At 46.1% G+C, this 27167-nt stretch overlaps 1 protein-coding gene across 1 annotated transcript; it reads right to left on the reverse strand.

Moving 5' to 3' along the window:
* Window positions 1-18476: 18476 nt before the first annotated feature.
* On the reverse strand, window positions 18477-20532 carry LOC117860031 (cytochrome P450 99A2). Its single transcript, XM_034743236.2, has 2 exons — window positions 19571-20532; window positions 18477-19493 (listed from the first exon to the last, which is right to left on the reverse strand). Exons 1-2 carry the CDS (start codon window positions 20447-20449, stop codon window positions 18864-18866), a joined length of 1509 nt encoding a protein of 502 aa, XP_034599127.1. The 5' UTR covers window positions 20450-20532; the 3' UTR covers window positions 18477-18863.
* Between the last annotated feature and the right edge of the window lie 6635 nt (window positions 20533-27167).

Raw genomic sequence — 27167 nt, forward strand, 5'->3', positions numbered from 1 at the left:
TTTTTGCATGTCCTATTCAGGGGGACACACTGGCTACGGTACTGGACTTTGTTGCAGCATATTGATGACCAGAGGGTACGGTTTGTTGACACATGCTAACTTCTGGAGTCAGAGCTATGCATTTCTTCGCGTACCATGGATGGCCTTTCTATTTTGAATTGGTCAATAATGTTAAACTGTGTTAAACTTTGTGTTAAACTTTGAGTGTGCTTGTAATTTTGACGGTCTGATGCCTGTCTTTTGAGAGGTTTGAAGCCGGATTTTTTTCCATTATGTAAAAAAATTCAGAACATGTGACATAAATTTTTCGTCATAGTGGAGTTTTCTTGTAGTGAAGTTTTCTGGAGCGCCGATAATCCGCACATTGACAAAAAGCTAGTTCTTGCAGATACCTAATCTCTGTTTTCGATTTTACAACGAAATTTGAGATTTCTAATTTTTTTCCTCTGTTTATGTGCTTTGATACAGCAGACCGATCAAGGGATAGCTGCTGTTGGAAACTTCCAGCCAATTGACAGTTGTCTATCTCTCGCAGCATCCTCCAGCAGCTTTGTGTGTGGGATGGGCGGTAGGAGAGCGTCGTGGTGGCGTACATGATGGAGGATCACTTCGATCCATTTGCCTCTGCAAGCATGCATCGGGAAGAAGCTAGGGCACTACTTCTTCAAGATGTTAAAAGACGATGATGCTGCGGACGATCATCTCTATCATCTTCTGAAGACGTCAACAAGGTCCGTGGACACGACTGGATTTGGTGGGACGAGTCCATCATCTTCCCACGCGTCCAAAAGCTTGTGATCAACGAGCTCTATTGCGATTACGAGAACACAGGCCGTCCAAGAGATATGTATTAAGCTTTTTTTGGGAAATATGTATTAAGTTTATTATGTGCTAGTTGGACATTGAACTCCTTTTATTTTTAGCTTTAATTTTTGTGCAAATTATAATTTTCGTGGCGGTGGGAAAATGAGCCGACTCATATATACGTGCATATTCGTGTCGGCACTAAATTCGAAATGAAAGAATGAGGAAGACCAGATGATCTGGGAATGCTCGTATAGACGGGAGTGTTTGGAAGACAGGGGTTAAACTTTAGTCCTGTCACATCGAATATTCGGATGCTAATTAGAAGGACTAAACATAAGCTAATTACAAAACTAATAGCAGAACCCTTAGGCTAAATCGCGAGACGAATCTATTAAGGCTAATTAATCCATCATTAGCGAATGGTTACTGTAGCACCACATTGTCAAATCATGGACTAATTAGACTTAATAGATTCATCTCGCGATTTAGCCTAGGGGTTGTGCAATTAGTTTTGTAATTAACTAATGTTTAATACTCCTAATTAGGTCCAAACATTGGATGTGATAGGGGCTAAACTTTATCCCCCGTCTCTCAAACACCCACCGTAAAGGATTGGTTTGGTTTACTGGACGCCAAAGACTTTTTTGATATTCTCAACTTTGATCCCCTTGTCATCAGGGTACTTTGTGGTCTATAAATTGTAAGTGTATTTACTTAAATCTATAACACAACATTATTGCAAAAAAAAATTCTTACGTAAGTTTTGTAGACGCTTGAGCCGAGAAGCAAAAGCATGTTAGCATTTACAAACAATGATGCTTATCTGCAACAACAACACTTCATTTAACTAAAAATAATAATAAGATCGCACACCTTATCACTGGGTTTTAGTTGTTATTCTACCATAGTATGACAAGGGTATGTTACATTAAGGGCATGTTTGATAGACTAAAATGAAAGTTTAATCTTAGCTAAAGTTTAAATGTCTAAACATTAATTGACTAAAATTAGCCTATCATTTTTGGAGCCAAAGTTAAATTTTAGCCTATTTATCGATAAAAGTCCATTCTACCTCTAGGGTGCGGAGAAGGGAGGGTGTTTTGGTCTTTTGCCATTCATATCCAAAATTAGCTCTTATTATTTGGGTTTGGAGGGATAATGAATTAGAGTTTAATTGGGCATTGGCTAATTTTTAGCCCACCTTTAGCCTTCCATTTGGGTCATGACGGGTTAATTTTTAGCTGACTAAAGTTTAGCATCCTGGATCAAAATAGGGTCTAGTTCAAAGTCAATGAAACGAATGATAAAGGCTGACATTATCTAGAACCGCGTCACATTCTTGACAAGAAAATGTTTTTTGTTACTAGTTCTGCAGATGTTCAATTTTTTTTTCCTGATGGTATAGATTATCTCTTGACAAACTACATTCATGTAGTGTGTACTTACACAAGGGTGTAAAGCCGGACCTAAATGTTCACGTACCTCCCACAAACCCATGCCATTATTTCGCTCTCAAGTCTCATTATTACCGTTATTGAACTTCATGGTTTCAGTGCCATCAACAACCAACTAGCAATGATGAGACGTCTGGTTTCTATGTTGGCTACCATATGCGACTTCTTTACGAGCATAAGAGCAGCTCCCCGTGTTGCTCCGAAATCGATTTCTAGCCCAAAAAATCGAACTGATCGAACTTTGTGTGTCAGACCAGAGATCGTTCGAACTCAACGGAACAAAACAACATCCTGCTTGTAGTATCGTATTGTCATCCGAGAAATTATCTAGTTGTAGGCGGAGACAATCATCGGCTTCCGTTAAAAGAAACGGTGGGTACGGTTTTCTATTAACTGTTGGTTGTCGCTTTCACCCACCAAATGAAGAAAGGCGGAGGAGGAGGGATGGAGGCGAGAGAGAATATATTTTATTATACGCAGGCTGTCGACGATAGTTAGTATATCAGTTTGTGACCGTAAGTGCACGGATTATCGTAGCTTTTTCTTTAGAGTATTCCATCTAAGGTTTATCAATCTGTTGATCGGCAGCAAACTAATTAGGGTTCTTTATCTAGCTAAACGGATCTAATTCTATTATAAAGCATGAATTGCGTATAAAGGTAAACACAATCGTGAGATAAATATTATAGGGTAAATAGAGCACATCTATATATATGAGGTAACACAACCAAAGATAACATGAGCATATTGTCTTCTTGTTGTAGTTCCAGCCAAAATGGTAACCAATCTATGTAGCACCTTGACAAACAATCATCTCTTAGAAAGGCAACTCGCAAGCGGCCAACTTTCTTGTGGTCACCACTACGACGCCTCTGATTTTCCAAAGCTTTACCTCAAACGACTACCACATTACTCACCATCGATCCTACTCAATATTACGCAATCGTTCGGCCTTTTCCCTCCCACATGCTGTCACCATGCAAAGATAATCATACCGACTTTCTACGCACTACTAAGATGTATCCGCAAGACATAGACTAATCATCACGATTACATCTATTCCTACTAATAACATATGCTAGCTAAACATATGAGAATAAGTATGCATCATAGTGGATCAAAGTAAGCACAAGATTAGATTGATATCACTATCGTGTGTACATAACCCTTGATAGTCACAAGGCTCGGCTTCATAACTCCACCATGGCTTCGCCGCGCAGGGACGACCATGGCAGCTAGGGTCGAGCCTAAGCCATCTCCTACACAACCTCGAAGACTTGCAGTGGCCCTCAGCTCCCTCTAGTGTGTGTCTCTCTATTCGTCGAGTTCTGGTGGATTGATCTTGTATGCCGATGAATTTAGGGCATACTTATAGTCTGGAAGACGTGTGATTGAAATAGGAATGTGAGAGGAGCAAGGAAAGCCCTAGGCCGATCGGCCTGGGGGGTCTAGGCTGATCGGCCTGGCCCTTCCATTTATCCCCTCGCGCCCAACTTCGTCGCCAAGTCTCCTCTGATGTTCTGGAATCTTATTTTTGAATGCATGTCGGCCTGGCACATCCATAGCTTCAGGACGAGATTAATCTTTGATAACTTTCCAAATCTCCGTTTGATGTTCTTTGATTCCTCTTTGATCCCAAAGTGATACTTGTCATATCTTGACAATCTTAGCCCTTAAGTAATCTTGGAGGAGTGCTTGCCAAAAATGAGCATCGGAGGGGGCAAGAAGACCGTACCTGATGGGCTTAGGCTTCACCAGGCCAATCGGCCTAGGCTCTTTCTAAGCCCGCTGGCCTTCGTCTTTGATAGGTTCATTGCTTGTGGGCTTTATCAGAAAATATGCTTTTATATTCAATTTCATGCAAAAACAGATTGCTCCAAAATACAATGCGTATGCAAAAACAAGGTTATTTCAGATGCCAAGTGGTGGGTTAGTATAAGAATATGTATGAAAATACTACATAAATGGCACTAAAAGTGTGTCAATAACGAGCGTCAACAATTCCCCCATGCTTAAACCTTGCTCATTCTCGAGTAAGTCCAAGTTACTTGCTTAATCAAAAAATCAGCATTGCCCTTCGGTGTCATCCCTACACTCAGTTATACATAACAAGACATATTGCTCTCTCAAGTATTTAGCATTAAAGTTCAAGTTGTGACCGGCTATTTTTTATCATGGAAGATAGACTAGCAATAAAGAACATGCTATAATGAAATAAATACAATGCTCTTGAACTTAAGTGATCCTCAGACCTTTACCTTGTTTCATCATGAAGAGTTTTTCAAAAAAGATGCAAATCCAACACAAGTGAGGATCTCTTGCAAAAGCTCATGGAAACACTCATCTCATCAAGTCACTCAAGCGTATACTAGATTATTTTCAACCTATTCTACTCATATATTAAAGTAGAAGGCTTATGTGGAGCTTGGTGGGTAAAAACAATCCTAGCAAAACATTATATCTGAAATATTGTCAAACTAAGAGAGAGATCTATTGGGATTACTGAGACTTGTTAAAAAGGCTATGGAAAATAAATGTTGGAGAGGGAGAGAGATGAAACATACACATTTAGATAAGTGGATATGTGCAAGTGGCAAATGGGTGATCGCGAGACACAAATGAAGTTCTGATAATCGGATTGCACATGGTTGGAAAATGAGTATGGATCAATCCTTAATATTGATAGCACTGGGAACTTTAATGAGCCTCAAAGAACTGAGGAGCATTTTATGGTTGCATCGAGTTTATGGTTGAAGGCTTATATACATAAGTATTTTACAAACATATAGACAAAGAAAAGATTGAGGAAGAATTTATTGTCCTTTCAATGCTTGTGATGAAGTGCAGCAGCCTCCCATGCTTAAGCATTGTGCTTAGCATGCAAGAAGAACCATAAGCATCTTTTGATGATCGTGATCCTTGTATTCCATATACATTGTGCTTAGCATGCAAGAAGAACCATAAGAAGATGAAGCATTCTATGATTGTCAAAATCCTTGTGCTCCGTATTCGGAGCTTGTCTTTATGCTTTTTCACTTTTGTCGCCTTTATTTTCCTTCAACTTCTTCTCTTTTCCTTTCATGAAAGCACTTCACCATGCTTGCAAAATAATTCAAATGCACATACTACCCTCAAGGTGACGGTCAGGACTAGACGCAATCACCAACAAACCAACAACATCCCTAAGACTTTAACTTGTGGCATAGCTAATCCAGTAAAATAAATAAAAACCTAATGAGTGTACGTGTGTGCAAGTGTGAATGCAAATGATAGGTAGGGACATAAACAAAGACAATGTTAGCACCAAGTTCTAAACACCATGCTTACAACTAAGTTGCTGAAATTCTCCATAGCCATAAAAAATTATTAATCAAGGTCAAACACCATGCTTATCCCAAGATCAAAAACTCTTTCCAGCACAAGAAAAATAGAGCGCATTGCAAAGCTTAAAAACCAACCAATGCAATATGGAGATGATATGAAAAGCTAGCAAGATTTATTAAACTGAATGATGATAGTCTACAACCAAGTCTAAACACCAAAGTTACACAAGATTGCAAAGGGAAAATACCCTAGAAGCATTAACATAGATATGAAAGCATTCATCATAAAAGTTTTTAGGAGAAAGCCAAGCTAACACATGAATGATGGAACAATTGCAAATGCACATGCAAAAGGGTTAGCAAAAATAAAGGCTAGCAAGATTGAAAAGACTATCGATGTTGTTCCTCAATTAGTTGAGTCAAAAAGGATTGCTTAGAATGACAAAGCAAGCCTGGCACTTCATAAGAAGTTAAGCAATGTCAACAAGAAAATCATTCATCGAAAATCTTCAACAACCAAACTAACAAGGCTAAGGGTAGGTCCATAGGTATCCTATATTTTTGGCTTGAAACAAGAATTTTGAAGAGAGAAATCAAGCATAAAAATTCTAAATAATGGGGTTTAGAAAAACAAAAAGAAAAGAAAGGGCTTGTTTTTGAATGAAAAACAAAAACTTATGGTTTTAGGATGGCTCTAGGTAAGGGTGTAGTCAGAACAGAGGCAAAAATAACTCAGGCCGATCTGAATGGTGCAGCAAGCTGGTAAATACAAGTTAATCCTACCTCTGTTGGCTCTGGTTTTTGGCTGGGTTGATAGGAAAGCTTAGGTGAAAAAGGATTTTGATAAAAACAACATGAAAATGCAATGCAACATGAGGTAGATAAAAGAAATGATATGACATGATATGGAGGTGGTCTAAAAAAAGTTAGCCTAAATTAACTAGCCACAAGTTTAGAATTAAAGGGGTGGTGCCATGCTTCATATTTCTCTCCAAAAAGACATAAAAAAAGACTCTAAACATTAATAGCACACAAAAAAAGTCTATAAGTTTTCCAAGATCAAGTAATAAAGTGCTCCCTCAATATTATTTAAAGCATACAACATGTGGTTGTAGAATTTGTTAGAGTAGCGCTACAATATTACTTGATGGTTTCAATTAAAAAGCATAATATAGACTGTCATCTTAGTAAAGAAAATAAATAAAAAGATGGGTTGCCTTCCAAAAGCACTTTAGTTAAAGTCATATAGCTAGACTTCTCACCTTGAGTGACAGAACGCGGAGGGGCAGGTGGCGACGAGGAGGGCGCAGGAGGCGCTTGGGCCGCGGGCGCTGTGGGCGTGGGGGAAGGACCCTAGGCGCTTGCCCGACTGGTTGGAGTGTTCGCTGGTGCGGTTAGGGAGCTCGCCCGACGGATCGGAGCGGTCGCCGGTGCGGTCGGGGCGTTCGCTCAACCAATCGGATCGCTCGCTGATGTGGTCGGGGCATTCACCAATGCTGTCGGGGTGCTCACCCGACCGATTGGAGCGCTCGCCGGTGTGGTCGGGGCATTCGCCGGTGCAGTCGGGGCGCTCACCGGTGCACCTGACTCGCCTGACCAATCAGAGCGCGCACCAATGCGGATGGTGCGAACGGGGCCGCACCCGCGCGTTACGCGGTCATGGTCGGAGCAATTGGGAGCGCACCCGCGCGCGCCATGGTTGGGGTCGGAGCAGGTGGGAGCGCTACGATCGCGGTCAGAGCCGCACCCGCATGTGGTGCGGTCGCAGTCGGAGCAGTAGGTAGGAGCACGGCGGAGAGCTGCGACCCGCCCGCAGACGGAGTGGGCTACACGGTTGGCTCGTGTAATAGAATGGCACGGTCGTCGTTAGTGAGTTCCTGCAAAACAATTGGTGTGGGCCGCAGTTGCTCAACGTCTAACGATGGAGCGACTGAGGTGGAAGCAGGAACATTGGAGGGGCTCAACAAAAGGAAGTCGAGCTGCAATGGGTGAGTAGGATGGGAGGAAAAGGGAAAGATGGACTCGTCGAAGACAACATGGCGAGAGATGATGACTCGACGGATGGACAAGTCAAGGCATTGGTACCCCTTGTGAGAGGAGGGATAACCAAGGAAGACACAGGCTGTGGAACGAGGAGTAAGCTTGTGGCGTGCCGTGGCTGAGAGGTTGGGGTAGCAAAGACAACCGAAGACATGCAAGTGAGAGTACTCGGGAGGCTGGGAGTAAAGAAGGCTGTAGAGGATGCCATTCTGAACGACAGAACAAGGGCGCTGGTTCAGAAGATAGGTAGTGGTGGCGAGCGCCTTGGTCTAGTATGGGGCATCCAAGGAAGCGTGAATGCGCAATGTGCGAGTCACGTTATTAAGGGTGCGTAGGACATGCTTGGCTTTCCCATTTTGGGGAAAGTGTGGGGACACGAGAGGCTCAAGTGGATACCCTGAGAAGTCAAAAATCATGTGAGAGTCTTATTGACAAAATCAGTCCCGTTGTCAAATTGGACGCTTTGAAGTGCGTGTGAGCATAGGCGTAGAAATCAGTAATGTGTGAAGTGACTTCAGACTTGTAAACTAGAGGAAACATCCAACAAAAATGCAAGAAGTCATCAAAAATGACTAGGTAATAGCGATAACCAGAGATGCTAGCGATGGGAGAAGTCCAAACATCATAGTGAACTAACTCAAAAGGAGCAAAATTGCTAGAGTTAGAGCAAAATTGCACATGTTTCCCTAACTGACATGAATGACATAGAGTATGACTATCTTTATTACAAGCAATGGATGAAGTTTGTCTAAGTGTGGCGATGGTAGCAGGACCAGGATGACCAAGACAGAGATGCCATAAACTGGAGGAGATGGGGAGGCCAGCATGGGGCGCTGCAAAGCTGGCTGCTAGAGGCATGGTGTAAAGATCGTCGGTGCTATTACAGCAAAGAATCACGCGTCTGGTCCGAAAATCCTTGGCAGAAAAACCAAAAGCGTCAAACTCTATGGTGCAGTTATTGTCCTTAGTAAACTAACGAACAGAAATCAGATTACGAATCAGAGAAAGAACAACAAGAACATTGTTAAGATGAAAGTGAGAGGTTGGGGTGGTAAGGGTGGAGTTGCCATGGCACGTGGTAGGAAGGGTGTGACTGTTACCGATAGTAATGGAGGAGTGAGAGGGAGGGAGTCGGGAAAAAAGAATACCATCTGAGGATGACATGTGGCCAGATGCACCTGATTCAACCATCCAGCCGCCGTTCTACAGTGCCATCTGGTTTAGGGCAGCAACCAAACCCGCCTACTCCCAGGTTGGCACCTGAGTGGGCACTTGAACAGGGGCTTAGGTGGCATGGGCCTGCGGGGGGGGGGGGGGAGGAGACCGGGGGTGCCAATGTGCTAGCCCCCACCGCCCGACGGGTGCTGATCGCTAGCCTGCTGGAAGCCCGTAGCGCCGTACAAGCCAGCCCCTGGATTGAAGCAGAACCATGGGCCGGTAGGCCTTGGGGGCACGGCGTCGTGAGAGCCGCTGCCAGGAGGCGCCTGGAAGCCACCGCTGCCCTTCTTCTGCCACTTCTTCTTGCTGCCACCACCACGACCACCGCTACTGCTGCCGCCGCCGCTGCTAGTCTGGACAGAACCAGACGGCGGGCGACACCCGCTCGTACAGCTGGAGGACGAAGACGACGAGGAGTTCCTGGCGAGGAGGATGGTGGAGTTGGAGATCTTCTCCTCGTTGGCGAGGCGAAGTTCCTTCAAGGCAAGCATGTCATGCGCCTGGGCGAAGGACGGGAAGCTGGCAGTGGAGTTGGCGATGTCATCGGTGGTGTTGGAGAAGTGCAGGTTGAGGTCACGGAGGAGATTCAGGATAAGTTGGGAGTCCTGAATGGGATGGCTGACGTAGCGGAGGGTGTCGGCGAGGATCTTCATGCGCTGATAGTACTTGACGATAGAGGAGTCGCCCTACGCCATGGAGTGGAAGTCGTGTCTGAGGAAGATCGTTCGGGACTGCTTGTTGGCGCGGAAGAGTCCCTTGATGACGAGCCAGAGATCCCGGGTAGTCTGATCATCGTCGGTCATGGTGAGGTCGTGGACGGAGTCATCAACGGAGCCGAAGAACTAGGAGCGGACAAAACAATCTGCTTGATCCCAGTTGGGGTCCTGGGGACGAGGCACCGCCGTGCCATCGATGTGCGACTTGAGGTCGAACCTGCCGCACATGGACTCGAACAAGGATGCCCACTTGGAGTAGGCTGATGACTTCATCGTCAACATTATGGGAATCTGAGACTTGACGGAGATGGTGGCATAGGGGTGGACGGCGGGCGGAGGCACCTGGTACAGGAGGAAGTTGCCACCGCCGTGGCCGGGTGCATCACCGGCAGGAGGAGAGAGGGGCGCGCCGCTAGGAGGACCAGCATCGGCGCCGGGAGGCAGTAGAGGGTGTTGGAGGTATGCCCTAGAGGCAATCATAGAGATGATGATATTCATTTGTATCCATGATTTGTATGTTGTGTTCATTGAATATCCATTGAAGGCTACTTGAATTGATTTGCAATTATGTGAATTGTATGTGAAACTCTTTACTTGTATGGTTATTCTAAAGTTGTCCCTAGTCGGAGTTCATGTGAGGACACACATGAATATTAGACTAGCACATTATTAGTTGATGACTATGTTTCACAAGTCATGGACATGGAGATGTTGAACTAATAATGTGGACACATGTGGAGACATGTGCTAGGACTGACCCAACACGAGAAGTAGTTCTCTCTTTAAACAACATATACGCTTTGTCCTTAGACCTGAGATTGTCGCATGTATTCTATATGTGGATCGACCTACTTAGGGGCTATCAAACGCTACGCCGTAACAGGGTAGTTATAAAGGTAGCTTTCGGGTTTGTCAAGAAGCATGCTATGAGACATGGTCAATCAAGATGGGATTTGCCCCTCTCTGATTGAGAGTGATATCTCTGGGCCCCTCGAGTGATCGGATCCGAAAATGCATGGCCATGCTACGTACGGTTAAGAGTTAACCTACAAAGGGATTCCGAATCACAGGATCGAGAAAGAGCGGTCGGCTTGAAGCTAGACCAAATATCGTGAGGCAAAGGGAATAGCATGTATATCATGTCGTGATGGTTCGTCTGATATGATCTTCGTGTGCCTATAGGAGTTGGCACGTCTTGCTAGAGGACGCTACCGACTATTGGGCCGAGTAGGAGTACTCGGGCCATGTCTATACGTATCCGAACCCATAGGGTCACACACTTAAGGGGCTGGAAGCCCAATTCGGATCTGATCCGAGTTGGATTAGGTTTAGAAGTACTAATGGGCCTCGGATCCAGAGGCCCGTCAGGAACCTCTATAGATAGAGGGGTGGGGGCGCCCTAGGGTTCACACCTTTTGGCGAAACACACTTGCCGCGCCTCCCACGCCCTCGCCTGTTGCAACTCGCGGATCTAGCAGTCCGGCTTGCGACGCTTCCTCCCTGCACGTGTGGATACCTTGGAGGTGTTGCGCCTGCAGCACTTGGACGAGCCATCGACGAGCCGCCGACGAGCCACGACAAGCCGACGACGAGCCGCGGCACCGGAGGCGATCTTGCTGCACGTGGAGGAGCTGCTGGACGTGACATGATCGACTACGTACGACTACGTTGATCGACTACGTACGACTACGTGATCGTCTTTACTGCATCGACGCATATCTACATCTTCCGCACCAGTAGTGCGTCGAGTGGTAATCCCGTGATCCTTATGCGGCAGTTCTTCCTGGTTATACGCGGTAGAAATTTTGATTTGCGCTAGTGTAGCCTACCTCGTATCCCAACAGTGGTATCAAGAGCCATAGCTGCTTAGTTTTGGATTCGGGATGTGTGCATATGGAGATATGCGAATTTTCCGTTTGATCTATGTCCTGTTTTCGTGCCCTTGCTGCAATGGTAGTGTAACGACATACTCCTACTGGTCGGTTTCCGCCATCGGAGTTAAGTGATACACATAAATCCAGTTGCAGTGAGGGAAGGTCAAATCAAAATCCAGGGTCATACGCCAGGCGCATTAGATGTGCAATAGTAGATGGGATCTACTGCCGGGGTCGGGATTTTTGCCGTATGCGTATGCTTCGGTAAACCAGCCGTAACTTTTCGGTACAATCTCGGAATGGGGCAAATTTTAAATGAAAATTGATCTACAGAAAAAGTTACACATGAAATTCAACGGCTTGGAAGATGGAGTTTCGGGCCTCCGAAGTTTGGAACGTTAGGACGCCTAACTCTATTTTGCAGGATGTATGTATGTATCTTGTGATCAGTATGGCCCCCTTTGTGTATGTGATGCATGTGTGTAACTCATTCGTGACCTGCGTATCGCGCGTACGGTAATACGGCAGGAGCCATATGTGTTGTCACTTTATTGTATTTAATGGTCTGCGTACCAATCTGTGATGATCCAAGCAACTATGTAATCTTCATTACTAGATTCTTTACTAGCTATTAGGCGTAATAGCATGCTCTAGTTCTTGGAGGACTCATCACCAGGAGGATGGCGCACATGAAACATGGAGATTGAGATCACCATGGTGAACAGGTTCTATGGAGATGGAGATCACCATATGAAAACGGGCCATACTATGTCACAAGTTGTGTGAATGCTATTCTGTTTATGTTTTACTTTCTGCATGCTGTGATGTTAGAAGTACAACGATCCCTCACAAAGTTTAAGTTAGTATGCCCTCCCAACTAAAACTTGCACCATCCCATGTCTTGTACAATTAGTGGTGGGTCTATGAAATTAGGGTGCCACTAGTTTTCCTTGACTAGACGGGTTTGTGTCGGACACTTACACGCATAAGGGTTGGTTTGCTTAACAAGGTTATCTTAACGGTTAAGGACCTTGGGGCATAAAGGTTGGGCGCTGAGACATCGAGATGTCACCCAACAACAGGAGTCATATGTGATATGATTAGCAAAAGTTGCTTACCAATCTACCTCGTTTGCTAGCGGTGATGCTAAAGCTCACTAGTAAACTTGTTAGTTGTGGATCCTGAATCACTAAGTTTCAATAGAGGGATATTGATTTTAGTGGGAGTAGATTCTGTTAAAATAGTTTAATGTAATTTTCTCTATCATGGATACGTTTGTCTTAGTGTATTTTGCATTACTTTTGTTGTAGATTAAATGGCACCTAGCAACACCACCACATCGTTTGCTTTGCATTCGGTCCTTGAGAAGGACATGTTGAATGGAACAAACTACTCGGATTGGATTCGTAACCTGAGAATTGTTCTCAGGGCTGAGAAAAAGGAAGATGTTCTAGACAACCCACTACCAGAAGAACCTGCTGATGATGCACCCGCTGCTGCTAAGAATGCTTACAAGAAAGCATGTGATGCTAACCTCGAAGTAAGCTGCCTTATGCTTGCTTGCATGGAACCCGAGTTGCAGATGCAGTTCGAAACAAACCATGAGGCGCACGATATGATCGTGGCGCTTAGAGACATGTTCCAAACACAGGCCAGGACTGAAAGGTTCAATGTGTCTAAGGCTTTTGTTGAGAGCAAGCTAGCAGAAGGCGCAGCAGTAGGACCACACGTAATCAAGATGGTTGGTTACACTCAACGGTTGGAGAAGCTAGGCTTCCCACTGGGCCAAGAGTTGGCCACTGATTTCATTCTTTCATCTCTTCCGCCTAGCTATGGGAACTTCATCTCGAACTACCATATGCATGGGACGGAGAAGGGTTTGAATGAACTGTGAGGTATGCTCAAGACAGCAGAGGCTGACATCAAGAAAAGCGCTAGTACCAGCCATGTGATGGCGATACAGAACAAGCCCAGCTTTAAGAAGAAGGGCAATTCTTGGAAGAAGAAGGGCAAGGCTGGAACGTCCAAGCCAAACCCACCGCCCAAGGTTAAAGCTGGACCTGGACCTGCTCCAGACAAAGAGTGCTTTTACTGTCATGAACTTGGTCACTGGAAGAGAAACTGCAAGCAGTACCTAGCTTCCTTGAAGAATGGCGGAAGTAAGAGTACTTCTACCTCAGGTACGCTTGTTGTTAATGTTATAGACAACATATTTCTCACTGATACAATTATTAATTCTTGGGTATTTTATACCGGATCGGTTGCTCATATTTGCAATTCGATGCAGGGAATGATAAGAAGTAGAAGCGTGGAAAGAGGAGAAGTTGATTTCCGTGTGGGCAATAATGCAAGAGTTGCTGCTTTGACCGTCGGGACGATGCAACTCCACCTCCCGTCAGGATTTATTATGGAGTTGAATAATTGTTATTTTGTTCCTAGTTTAAGTCAAAACATTTTATCTCCTTCATGCTTGATGAAGGATGGTTATTCATTTGCGAGTGAAAACAATGGTTGTGTGATCTCTAAGAATAATATGTTTATGGCTTTTGCACCCATTGTGAATGGATTATTTGTTTTAAATCTTGATGGTTCACCTGTCTGTAATGTAAGTGCTAAAAGGCCTCGGCCTAATGATTTGAGTCCTACCTACTTGTGGCATTGTCGTTTGGGTCATATAAGTGAAAAGCGCATGAAGAAGCTCCATTCTGATGGACTTCTAACTTCGTTTGATTTTGAATCATACGAGACATGTGAGGCTTGCTTGCTAGGCAAGATGACCAAGACGCCTTTCACAGGATTTCCTGAGAGAGCAGTAGACTTGTTGGAACTCGTACATAGTGATGTATGCGGACCAATGAGCACGACGGCTAGAGGAGGATTCCAATACTTCATAACTTTCACTGATGATTTTAGTAGATATGGCTATGTCTACTTGATGAGGCACAAGTCTGAAACCTTTGAAAAGTTCAAGGAATTTCAGAATGAAGTTGAAAATCAGCGTGGCAAGAAAATTAAGGCCTTACGATCTGATCGTGGAGGCGAGTATTTGAGCCACGAGTTTAGCAATCATCTAAAGAGTTGCGGAATTGTTCCACAACTTACGCCGCCTGGAACACCTCAGAGAAACGGTGTGTCCGAGCGACGTAATCGAACTTTGTTAGACATGGTTTGATCAATGATGAGCCAGTCGGACCTACCATTGTCATTTTGGGGATACGCTCTAGAAACAGCAGCTTTCACACTTAATAGGGTACCATCTAAATCCGTAGTTAAGACACCATATGAGATATGGACTGGAAAGGTTCCTAGTTTGTCTTTTCTAAAGATTTGGGGATGTGAAGTGTTTGTCAAGCGACTTCAGTTGGACAAGATCACACCCAAGTCGGATAAGTGCATTTTCGTGGGATATCCAAAGGAAACTTTGGGATATTATTTCTACAACCGATCAGAAGGCAAAGTGTTTGTCGCTCGGAACGGGGTTTTTCTAGAGAAAGAATTTCTCAAAGGAGAAAAGAGTGGAAAGACAGTGCATCTTCAAGAAGTTCAAGATGAGCCGATCGGGCAAGAATCAATGAGTGATGCTAACGTAGCAGAACAAGTTGAGATACCCATGGCAAGAGAAGCACCGCCACAACCACGAAGGTCGGCAAGGCTCCGCGAAATGCGGGAAATATTATTGTTGGACAATGATGAGCCTGCGACATATGCAGAAGCAATGATGGACCCAGACTCCGAAAAATGGCAGAGTGCCATGCAATCCGAAATAGAGTCCATGGGAGACAATCAAGTTTGGAACTTGGTTGACCCGCCTGATGGTGTTAAAGCCATAGAGTGCAAGTGGATCTATAAGAAGAAAATGAACATGGATGGAAATGTTCACATCTATAAAGCATGACTTGTCGCAAAAGGTTTTCGACAAGTTCAAGGAGTTGACTACGACGAGACCTTCTCGCCCGTAGTGATGCTTAAGTCCATTCGGATTATTCTAGCTATAGCTGCATATTTCGATTATGAGATATGGCAGATGGATGTCAAGAAAGCTTTCCTGAATGGAAACCTAACTGAGGACGTGTATATGATACAACCCGAGGGTTTTGTCGATCCGAAAAATGCTGGAAAGGTATGCAAGCTTCAGAGATCCATTTATGGATTGAAGCAAGCATCTAGGAGTTGGAACATTCGTTTTGATGAAGTGGTCAAAGGGTTTGACTTCACCAAGAACGAAGAAGAGTCTTGTGTTTACAAGAAGGTTAGTGGGAGCTCTGTAGTATTTCTAATCTTATATGTGGATGACATATTATTGATTGGAAATAACATTCCTATGCTTGAGTCCGTAAAGACTTCACTGAAAAATAGTTTTTTGATGAAGGACTTAGGGGAAGCGGCATATATTCTGGGCATTAAGATCTATAGAGATAGATCGAGAAGGCTTATAGGTTTAAGCCAAGATACTTACATTGACAAAGTGTTGAAGCGGTTCAGCATGGAAGAGGCAAAGAAAGGGTTCTTGCCTATGTCACATGGCATACATCTCAGCAAGACTCAGTGTCCTTCGACTGCTGATGAGCGGGATCGCATGAGTAGAGTGCCATATGCCTCGGCTATTGGATATATCATGTATGCAATGATAAGTAATCGCCCAGATGTTTCATATGCGCTAAGTATGACAAGCAGACACCAATCTGATCCAGGTGAGAGTCACTGGACAGCGGTGAAAAACATTCTTAAGTACTTGAGAAGGACTAAAGATATGTTACTCGTCTATGGAGGTGAGGAGGAGCTCGTTGTAACAGGTTACACCGATGCTAGTTTCAAAACCGACAGAGATTATTCAAAGTCACAATCAGAATTTGTGTTCACGCTGAATGGTGGTGCTGTTAGTTGGAAGAGTTCCAAGCAGGAGACGGTGGCCGATTCTACGACAGAAGCTGAGTACATCGCGGCTTCGGAAGCCGCGAAGGAAGGTGTTTGGATAAGGAATTTCCTCATTGAGCTTGGTGTGTTCCCGAATGCGTCCAGCCCATTGAATCTCTACTGTGATAACAATGGGGCAATTGCGCAAGCAAAGGAGCCAAGGAACCACCAGAAGAACAAACACGTAATGCGGCGATTTCATCTCATTCGAGACTTCGTTAACCGGGGTGAGATCAAGATATGCAAAATACACACGGATCTGAACATTTCTGATCCGTTGACAAAACCACTCCCGCAGGCTAAGCATGATGCGCATGTAAGAGCTATGGGTATTAGGTACCTTCTAGATTGACTCTAGTGCAAGTGGGAGACTGTTGGAGGTATGCCCTAGAGGCAATCATAGAGATGATGATATTCCATTTGTATCCATGATTTGTATGTTGTGTTCATTGAATATCCATTGAAGGCTACTTGAATTGATTTGCAGTTAGGTGAATTGTATGTGAAACTCTTTACTTGTATGGTTATTCTAAAGTTGTCCCTAGTCGGAGTTCATGTGAGGACACACATGAATATTAGACTAGCACATGTATTAGTTGATGACTATGTTTCACAAGTCATGGACATGGAGATGTTGAACTAATAATGTGGACACATGTGGAGACATGTGCTAGGACTGACCCAACACGAGAAGTAGTTCTCTCTTTAAACAACATATACACTTTGTCCTTAGACCTGAGATTGTCGCATGTATTCTAGATGTGGATCGACCTACTTAGGGGCTATCAAACGCTACGCCGTAACAGGGTAGTTATAAAGGTAGCTTTCGGGTTTGTCAAGAAGAATGCTATGAGACATGGTCAATCAAGATGGGATTTGCCCTTCTCTGATTGAGAGTGATATCTCTGGGCCCCTCGAGTGATCGGATCCGAAAATGCATGGCCATGCTACGTACGGTTAAGAGTTAACCTACAAAGGGATTCCGAATCACAGGATCGAGAAAGAGCGGTCGGCTTGAAGCTAGACCAAATATCGTGAGGCAAAGGGAATAGCATGTATATCATGTCGTGATGGTTCGTCTGATATGATCTTCGTGTGCGTATAGGAGTTGGCACATCTTGCTAGAGGCCGCTACCGACTATTGGGCCGAGTAGGAGTACTCGGGCCATGTCTATACGTATCCGAACCCATAGGGTCACACACTTAAGGGGCTGGAAGCCCAATTCGGATCTGATCCGAGTTGGATTAGGTTTAGAAGTACTAATGATCCAGAGGCCCGTCAGGAACCTCTATAAATAGAGGGGTGGGGGCGCCCTAGGGTTCACACCTTTTGGCGAAACACACTTGCCGCGCCTCCCACGCCCTCGCCTGTTGCAACTCGCGGATCTAGCAGTCCGGCTTGCGATGCTTCTTCCCTGCACGTGTGGATACCTTGGAGGTGTTGCGCCTGCAGCACTTGGACGAGCCGCCGACGAGCCACGACGAGCCGACGACGAGCCGCGGCACCGGAGGCGATCTTGCTGCACGTGGAGGAGCTGCTGGACGTGACGTGATCGACTACGTACGACTACGTTGATCGACTACGTACGACTACGTGATCGTCTTCACTGCATCGACGCATATCTACATCTTCCGCACCAGTAGTGCGTCGAGTGGTAATCCCGTGATCCTTATACGGCAGTTCTTCCTGGTTATACGCGGTAGAAATTTTGATTTGCGCTAGTGTAGCCTACCTCGTATCCCAACAGAGGGGTGCCAGAACCGCCAAGGGGAGCGGTGGCGTCGCTGGCGGGAGGGGGGTCACCGCCGGACAGGGAGGAGTGGGTGGCCATGGCACACGGTGCAGGAGGTGCAACAGAGGGGGGTGATGGCAGCACGGCAGGAGGGGCGCCGCCCTAGGGTTTCGCACGGGACAGGAGGGAGGCGTGAGGGAGAGCAGGAGAGGCTCAGGATCTAATCTCGTGATACCATGTAGAGAAGTAGATGGGAAACACCACACACTCTAATAAGGGGGTTGACCTCTATATATATGGCCAATATGGCTTGGAATACAAGGAATACATCAAGTGTACAAGGAAAGAATAAATACATCATATTACCCTGAAACACCTACTGCACGCATGAACAACATGTGGAGCCGATAACACATACATAAACAAGCGCAAGAAGGCCCCACGTGAATGGGAAAACCACAAACCAGACACAACGTGTGTCACAGGCCGGTTCACTTTACATTGTTTACACATGAGATGATGATTGATGCCCGCCTAGAATCCAATGACCAAGGACGGTGGTCGACAACAATTAAACATGCATATTATTAGGTCCATTATAAATAATACCTTCATATCAAACACTGAACTTTTGATGGAAGAAATTGATCGATGTGTCATGTTGTGCGGGACTTCCTAATCTACTAATAAAGGCCCTACTTGTAACTTCAAAGGAGCATGAGTCAAGCCATTGTCCAAGGTTATTTATATTTATTGGACACCTACAAACACATTGATCGATCAATCAGCTTTTCACGGGAACAACCTTGTATGGTGACGCCACCAAGTGCAGCTGGTTCTTTCTTTTGACTGTTGCACCAACAAGTATGTCCGTGTTAAGCTCATCAGGCCGCATTCCACCTGGGAGGCTCCAGTCGATGTAGTAGAGAAGGCGTGCAACAATAAGCTCCAGCACATTCAGCCCAAAGGTATCACCGGGGCACTTTCTCCTCCCGGTCCCAAATGGCAAGTACTCAAACCGAGAACCTTTGTAGTCAATCATGTCATCCTCAAACCTTTCCGGTTTGAACTTCTCCGGGTCATGCCAATACTCAGGGCTCCTTGCCATAGCCCAAGTATTGACCATGACCCTGGTACCCTTAATGACCTCGAACCCACTAATGTCGCATGTCTCTTGACAAAGATGGGGGAGGAGCAGAGGCGCCACTGGGTTCAGCCTCATGCTCTCCTTGATCACCATCTTAGTGTAGTGTAGCTCATCCATCTTGCCCTCATGGTCCTGTGGGCGCTTGTTGTCGAATACTCGTCGCACCTCGGCCTGTGCCTTGGCCATTACCTCCGGGTTCCTCATGAGATCAGACATGACCCACTCTGCAGCTGTCGACACCGTCTCCGTCCCTCCAGCGAACATATCCTGAATGAAATCGACTACATGAACAAGAATGAAAAAAGGGCTAAAGTATCTAGAGTGATTCAGCGCTAAATTATTACCAGTAAAATGGCCTTGATATTTGTTGTGTCGATGGGGAATTCAAGCTCCCCCTCGTCCCTTATCCGGAGGAGGACTCCCACAAGAGAATCACCTCGCTGTGCCTCACTTTGAGCTATGATCTTTTCTAAGAACGTGTCCATCTGCCTGTGTGCTCGCCGCACCCTTCGCCTCAACCCAGTGAAGACATCAATGAACCACAGCGATGGGAATAGGTCCCCGATGCTGAAGCCTCCGCCGATCTTGAACGCCACATCAACCGCCGACAGGAACTGCTCCTGGAGCTCGCTGCTGCAGGCCTGGCCGAATGATGCCTTTGCTACGATCGAGTTCGAGCAGGATAAGAGCAGCCTGGCGAGATTGACAGGCTCACCGCCATTGCCAGCAACTTGGATCTTCCTAACGAGGGACAAGGTCTCGTCATCCCTGACGGGTGCGAGCTGCCGCACCATTTTGCCACTGAGGAGCTCCACCGTGCAGAGCTTGCGCAGAGTCCGCCAATACGGGCCGTAGGGCGAAAAGAAAATATCGAGATTACCATAGCCGAAGATCTCCGAGACCACAAGGCTCGGCCGTGACGCGAAGTTGACATCCTTTTCCCGGAGCACCTCCTGCGCTGCCGCCGGCGAGGATATCACGACAGTGTCGATCTGGCCGATCCGGAGGAACATCACGGGGCCATGCTTCTTGGCCAGGTCCCGGAGAGCAACATGCGGATGTGACTTGAGGAAGTGGAGGAGGCTTCCAATCAAGGGGAGGTTCCTTGGGCCTGGAGGCCGCCTCCTCTTGGGGCTTGGCGCGGAGTTGCAGCTGAGCAAGGTAGCCAAAATTGGCAGGGAGATGAGGGAGAGGAAGATAAGAGTTGCTGCACTTAGCTCCATGACGATGGCTTGATGAATTTTACTTTGCAGTTTTGCCTGGGAACGAACAGCAAGAGTTAAGGACCTTTTATAAGCTTTTGCCTTGTTATGGCTCAGACATATATATCCTCTCGTATAATCTGAAACCATGACTTTTTTTTTTGGGGGGGGGGGGGGGGGGGAGGTGGGGTTGATGGGGATCTGAAACCATGACTTGATTTAGGCAACTCGCACGTTACATTCACATTACGCGTTGATTATTTCCATGAACGTTGGATGACAAGCTTAGATTTGTAGACCGGTCATGCATGGCGCAGCCCCCGGGCGTTTAACGCTCAGATATATAGCTCCGTCAAAAATTAAATTAACACTGAGAGTATTCTTGACCAAAAGCCCGAAATTAACACATGAATACAAACCGTGATCAATTCCTAGGCCTCTTCGACACGTCATACCTCATATGTTACAGGGCAGCAGGAACCGATATTCCGAGCGCAATCAGGGAACACATGGACACATTATTTAAGTGCTGACATGCACGGTGAAGAATTATTGTGTACCCTTTCTAGAAAATTATTGGGCGTATAATATTTTGTAAAAGTCAAACTTTGTATATTTTGATAAACAATAGTCGCTCTCCTTAGAAACTTCTGCTCAACTCACGGTTCTGACCCAAATGTTGGATGGTTTTCCTCTGAATCCCAAGCTTCCAGATGAATCGACTAACATATATGAGGTTCAAAGTACTTCACTGTCGTACATACATCGCCCACCTGAAGGTTTGGATAGTCCTAGATACAGGGCTGTACATTGAGACGTGTCAGACGTGGAGACTACAATACAGGATGGCATGGTCTACATGGAGGATAAGGACTAGTCAAAGATTTGTAAACTACTCGTTCCAACTAGAGTAGGATTCTCTAGTCGAATCCGACTAGTACTCTTGCACCAACATGTAACCCTGCCCCCAGTAATATAAGGCAAGGCAGGGACCCCCTCCAAACGATCATAAATCAATACAATCCAATCGACACACAGGATGTAGGGTATTATGCAACATAAGCGGCCTGAACCTGCCTAAATCGTGTGTTCGAGTTCACCTTCAAGTTCCTAATCTCAGCGAGCCCCACGCACTAAACACTACCTTGGGCACCCCCCTCGGTAGGTTGCCGAGTCTAAACACCAACACCTGGCATACCAGGTAGGGGCTCTCGCTGAGAATCCACTAGCAAACTTGATGGCCCAAGTCATCATCAAGCCAACCCTCGCGTTCGAAGCGGGCGTGACATTCATCTTCGGCTCCAGGGTTTGCGTCGCTGACGGTGCTGGAAGCTTCCACTGCCACATTGCGCCGGCCCTAGAGAAGAAGCAGCACGCCATCAACCTCCAGGGCCAAGTTCTGGAGGATATCGTCGAGAAATTCAGCGACTTTTCAATTTCAGACCTAATCAAAGGCTAGGGGGATAAGTCCGAGTACAACTCGGCTTCTTCCGCTAGTCGGACTGGTTTTCACGAGCCGACACTTAAGCCATCGTGCGAATCGGTCTACGACCCAAATCAATTCCCTTTCGGACTCCGAAACACGGGGGCTGTCTACCAAGCTACTCTATCTAGATCACAATTCAACTCGAATTTGATCGAGGATCTCGACTACTACTCGGATCCGGGCGAGGAGACTCCATTATCAGGTCCACAACAAGGCCTGGTCTTTACATCAACTCAACAAGGCAGATTCGTCTACTAGCCCAAGATGAAGCCACCTGCTCTTGCCAAAGATGACAAGTCATGCCTTGTCGTGTACCTTGATACCCTCCTATATCAGGAGGGAACTCCTTTGTCGCCTATCTACGAAGAAGACGGCTCCACAGAGGTCATCACGTCAACCTCGAGAAGCTATTCTCCAGAGTGGGAACTCTTCGCCCTTGTTGCTACCCAAGAAGGCGAAGATGAAGAGTAACAAGAAAGGAATCCACGACACGAACGTCACCTAGATGACGTCTCGTAGGATGAGCTCACCGCCAACGTCGTCGGAGAAGAAACCGAAGCTCCAAAAACTCAATGCCGGGCGAGAAACGCTGCAAGAGCAAAGCATCGCCACCGCCATGCAGCTGACCTGCCAGTCGTGAACTTGGATCACGTGTTCGAAGTAGTTCAATCGCATCAACACAATACTCCTCTCGCCACCGTAGCGTCCATTGATCTGATTACTCGAGCAATATAACAAAACAAGTACATTAGGCAATTGGCTGAGCTAGCGGAGCGCGCGTACAAGCAACTCGATCAGCAAAACCCAATACATTAAGTTCCTCACACCCCATCCTAGCATGGTAGTAGTCATAGGCGCACCCAATCCAAACCAAGTCGAATTACGTCGCCAGACCAAGCCAAGTCGGAGCAGAGGGTAGTCAGGCGTAACCCTCGGGAGGCCATGGCCACCATGGGCCAAACCCAGAGCTTGAACGTCGAGTACGAGACCTTCATCAAAAGATCAATGCCAACTGCAATTCCCGTACAATCATTAACGGACGTTGTCGTGAGTGCAAACACGAAGTTGAGTACCAGGGGGAGGATTCTGACGTGTTCCTTACCTTCTCAAAATGAGTATGGAGGACAGTTCTGAAAAAATTCAAACCTCCAGGTATTACCAAGTATGAGGGCAAGCAAGATCCAGTCCAATGGCTGTGGTGCTACTCACTGTCAGTACAAGCGGAGGAGGGAATGATGACACCAAGGTCATCTACTTCCCCACCTGTATGGAGGCAGCGCCACTCACTTTGCTCGAGTCATTAGAAAAGAACTGTTGGAGGTATGCCCTAGAGGCAATCATAGAGATGATGATATTCCATTTGTATCCATGATTTGTATATTGTGTTCATTGAATATCCATTAAAGGCTACTTGAATTGATTTGCAATTATGTGAATTGTATGTGAAACTCTTTACTTGTATGGTTATTCTAAAGTTGTCCCTATTCGGAGTACATGTGAGGACACACATGAATATTAGACTAGCACATGTATTAGTTGATGACTATGTTTCACAAGTCATGGACATGGAGATGTTGAACTAATAATGTGGACACATGTGGAGACATGTGTTAGGACTGACCCAACACGAGAAGTAGTTCTCTCTTTAAACAACATATACGCTTTGTCCTTAGACCTGATATTGTCGCATGTATTCTAGATGTGGATCGACCTACTTAGGGGCTATCAAACGCTACGCCGTAACAGGGTAGTTATAAAAGTAGCTTTCGGGTTTGTCAATAAGCATGCTATGAGACATGGTCAATCAAGATGGGATTTGCCCCTCTCTGATTGAGAGTGATATCTCTAGGCGCCTCGAGTGATCGGATCCGAAAATGCATGGCCATGCTACGTACGGTTAAGAGTTAACCTACAAAGGGATTCCGAATCACAGGATCGAGAAAGAGCGGTTGGCTTGAAGCTAGACCAAATATCGTGAGGCAAAGGGAATAGCATGTATATTATGTTGTGATGGTTCGTCTGATATGATCTTCGTGTGCGTATAGGAGTTGGCACGTCTTGCTAGAGGCCGCTACCGACTATTGGGCCGAGTAGGAGTACTCGGGCCATGTCTATACGTATCCGAACCCATAGGGTCACACACTTAAGGGGCTGGAAGCCCAATTCGGATCTGATCCGAGTTGGATTAGGTTTAGGAGTACTAATGGGCCTCGGATCCAGAGGCCCATCAGGAACCTCTATCCCATCAGGAACCTCTATAAATAGAGGGGTGGGGGCGCCCTAGGGTTGACACCTTTTGGCGAAACACACCTGCCGCGCCTCCCACGCCCTCGCCTGTTGCAACTCGCGGATCTAGCAGTCCGGCTTGCGACGCTTCCTCCCTGTACGTGTGGATACCTTGGAGGTGTTGCACCTGCAGCACTTGGACGAGCCATCGATGAGCCGCCGACGAGCCACGACGAGCCGACGACGAGCCGCGGCACCGGAGGCGATCTTGCTGTGCACGTGGACGAGCTGCTGAGGAGCTGCTGGACGTGATCGACTACGTACGACTACGTTGATCGACTACGTACGACTACGTGATCGTCTTTACTGCATCGATGCATATCTACATCTTCCGCACCAGTAGTGCGTCGAGTGCCTACCTCGTATCCCAACAGACTACGTTGATCGACTACGTACGACTACGTGATCGTCTTTACTGCATCGACGCATATCTACATCTTCCGCACCAGTAGTGCGTCGAGTGGTAATCCCGTGATCCTTATACGGCAGTTCTTCCTGGTTATACGCGGTAGAAATTTTGATTTGCGCTAGTGTAGCCTACCTCGTATCCCAACAAGAACTCCATCGACACTTGGAAGGACCTCAAGGTGGTGTTCACAAACAACTTCATAGGGGCAATGCAGCATCCTGGCAACATGATCGACTTGTCTCAAGTCAAGCAGCAACAAGGCGAGACCCTGCACAGTTATCTACGTTGTTTCTTCGGTAAGAAGGTCACTATCGTGGATATCACGAAGTGCGATGCCATAGATTGCTTCCAGAACGGTCTCTATGACCGTCGAATGTTCCTAGATTTTGGCAGGGGATGCCCTGAGGATATCAAGTCTCTTAAGATCATGATACAAGCCTAGGCAGATGAAGAAGATAAGGAGATCAAAAGGTTTGAGTCTAGTCGCAACAAGGGTCAGATCAACAACAATTAGAGTAATAGCCAGTGCAACGACAAGAGCCGTAAAGATCGCCCCAACAATGACAATCGAAATAACTACTCGAGAAGTCAAAATTGCAAGAAAAAATTAGACAACACTGTTGCGGCAATGTCCCAATCATCCAAGAAAGGCGGCAAGAATCAAGACAGGACTCCATTTAGGAAGTTCCTGAAGAAGCAGTGCCCTTGGCACCCATATCATAAGCACTCTGCGATGGATTGCTACAGTCTACGAAGAGTCATGAAGGATCTGCCGGAACCTTCGGGGACCAAGGACAAGGGAAAGGTCAAAGAAGATAAAGACGATGGTGACAACGGCAAATTCCAGAACCCTTCCAACACCAGCAATGTCATCTTCGGTGGCACACCGAGTACTGCTACTAAGTGGTCCCAAAAACTAGCCATTCGAGAGATCATGTCCATTGAACAAGCAACACCTACATTCCTCAAGTGGTCCAAGATGCCAATCACCTTCTCCAAAAAGGATCAGTGGACTAGTTTCTCAGACCCAGGATGGTATATCCTCTCATCGTAGACCCAGTAGTCGCTGGCTCTAGGCTCACCAAAGTACTCATTGATGGCGGTAGCGGTCTCAACGAACTCTTCGCTAAGACCTTGAGGAAGATGGGCCTCAATATTAATGGAATGCTCACCCCGACAAACTCTCCATTCTATGGGACTATCCTAGGCAATGCAGTTGTACCCCTTGGTTAGGTGGTTTTGCCAGTTACCTTCAGGACCAAAAAAACTACCGAACATAGTACATCTGGTTCGAGGTGGCTGATTTTGAAATATCTTATTATGCTATCCTCGGAAGACCAGCATTGGAAAAATTCATGGCCATCCCGCATTACGTGTACCTAATACTCAGGATGCAGAGACCCAATGGAGTACTCTCCCTACGCGGAAACTTGAAAAGATCCCACGACAACGACATTGAAGCCATGGAGCTAGCAGCAACTACTCAAGTGTCAAATTTGATGATGCAAGTCTTTGCTGCTTCCAAGAAACTGTGCTCGGCAGAACTCGAGATCCCATAGAAGAAGTCGGGGGCAGCCAAGGTCAAGCCGGCAAAGTGAAGTCAACACCAAAGCCATTGAACTTGGAACCGGTAATAGCCCCAAGATAGCCCAGATTGGCTCAGGGCTGGATCCCAAATAGAAAGCCGCGCTCATGAGCTTCCTCCGGGCCAACCGAAACATCTTCGCATGGAAGCCATCATATATGCTGGGGGTGCCCAGGCAGTTGATCGAGCACTCACTAAATGTGGATCCCAAAGCTACGCCAAAATAATAACAACTACGTCGATTCGCCCAAGACAGAAGAGAAGGAATCAAAAATGATTTGGCCAAACTACTCACGGTAGGCTTTGTGAAGGAAGTCTATTATCCAGAGTGGTTGGCCAATCCCGTCATAGTGAGAAAGAAGAACAACAACGAGTAGAGGATGTGTGTTGACTACACAGAACTCAACAAGCAATGTCCAAAGGACCCCTTCAGGCTCCCTGGGATTGATCAAGTCATCAACTCGACAACTGAATGCGCCTTATGTCAGTGTTTAGACCCGGCAACCTACTGAGGGGGTACCCGAGGTCGTGTTTTATGCATGGGGCTCGCTGAAGATCAGGAACTCGAACACACGATTTAGGCAGGTTCAAGTCGCTTATATCGCGTAATACCCTACGTCCTTTGTGTTGGTTGGATTGTATTGATTGATGATCTAAAACACCGACAGTCTATGCCTCACCTTATATTGTCGGGGGTAGGGTTACAGGTCGGTTTTTGCACAAGAGTACTAGTCAGATTCGACTAGAGAATCCTACTCTAATTGATATGAGCAGTTTCCTAATCTTTGACTAGTCTTTATCCTCCACATAGACAGCACCGTAGTCTCCATGTCTGACACATCTTAGTGTACAGTCCCATATGTGGGACTGTCCAAGCCTCTCGGTGGGCCATAGATGTATGACCAACAAGCCCCTGAGTACTTGTTAGTCAAATGCAGTCGTCCCAAGTACTTCTGTAGATGTCTCCGGCTAG

The sequence above is a fragment of the Setaria viridis genome, chromosome 6 (assembly GCF_005286985.2).
Source record: "Setaria viridis chromosome 6, Setaria_viridis_v4.0, whole genome shotgun sequence".
Classification (NCBI taxonomy): Eukaryota; Viridiplantae; Streptophyta; class Magnoliopsida; order Poales; family Poaceae; genus Setaria; species Setaria viridis.

Bases quoted from the DNA above. Each gene is read 5' to 3' on its own strand.
- LOC117860031 (XM_034743236.2), bottom strand. From the start codon at position 20,449: ATGGAGCTAAGTGCAGCAACTCTTATCTTCCTCTCCCTCATCTCCCTG. The intron at 19,494-19,570 runs GTAATAATTTAG...GATTTCATTCAG, and splicing joins ATATCAAGGCCATTTTACTG to GATATGTTCGCTGGAGGGAC.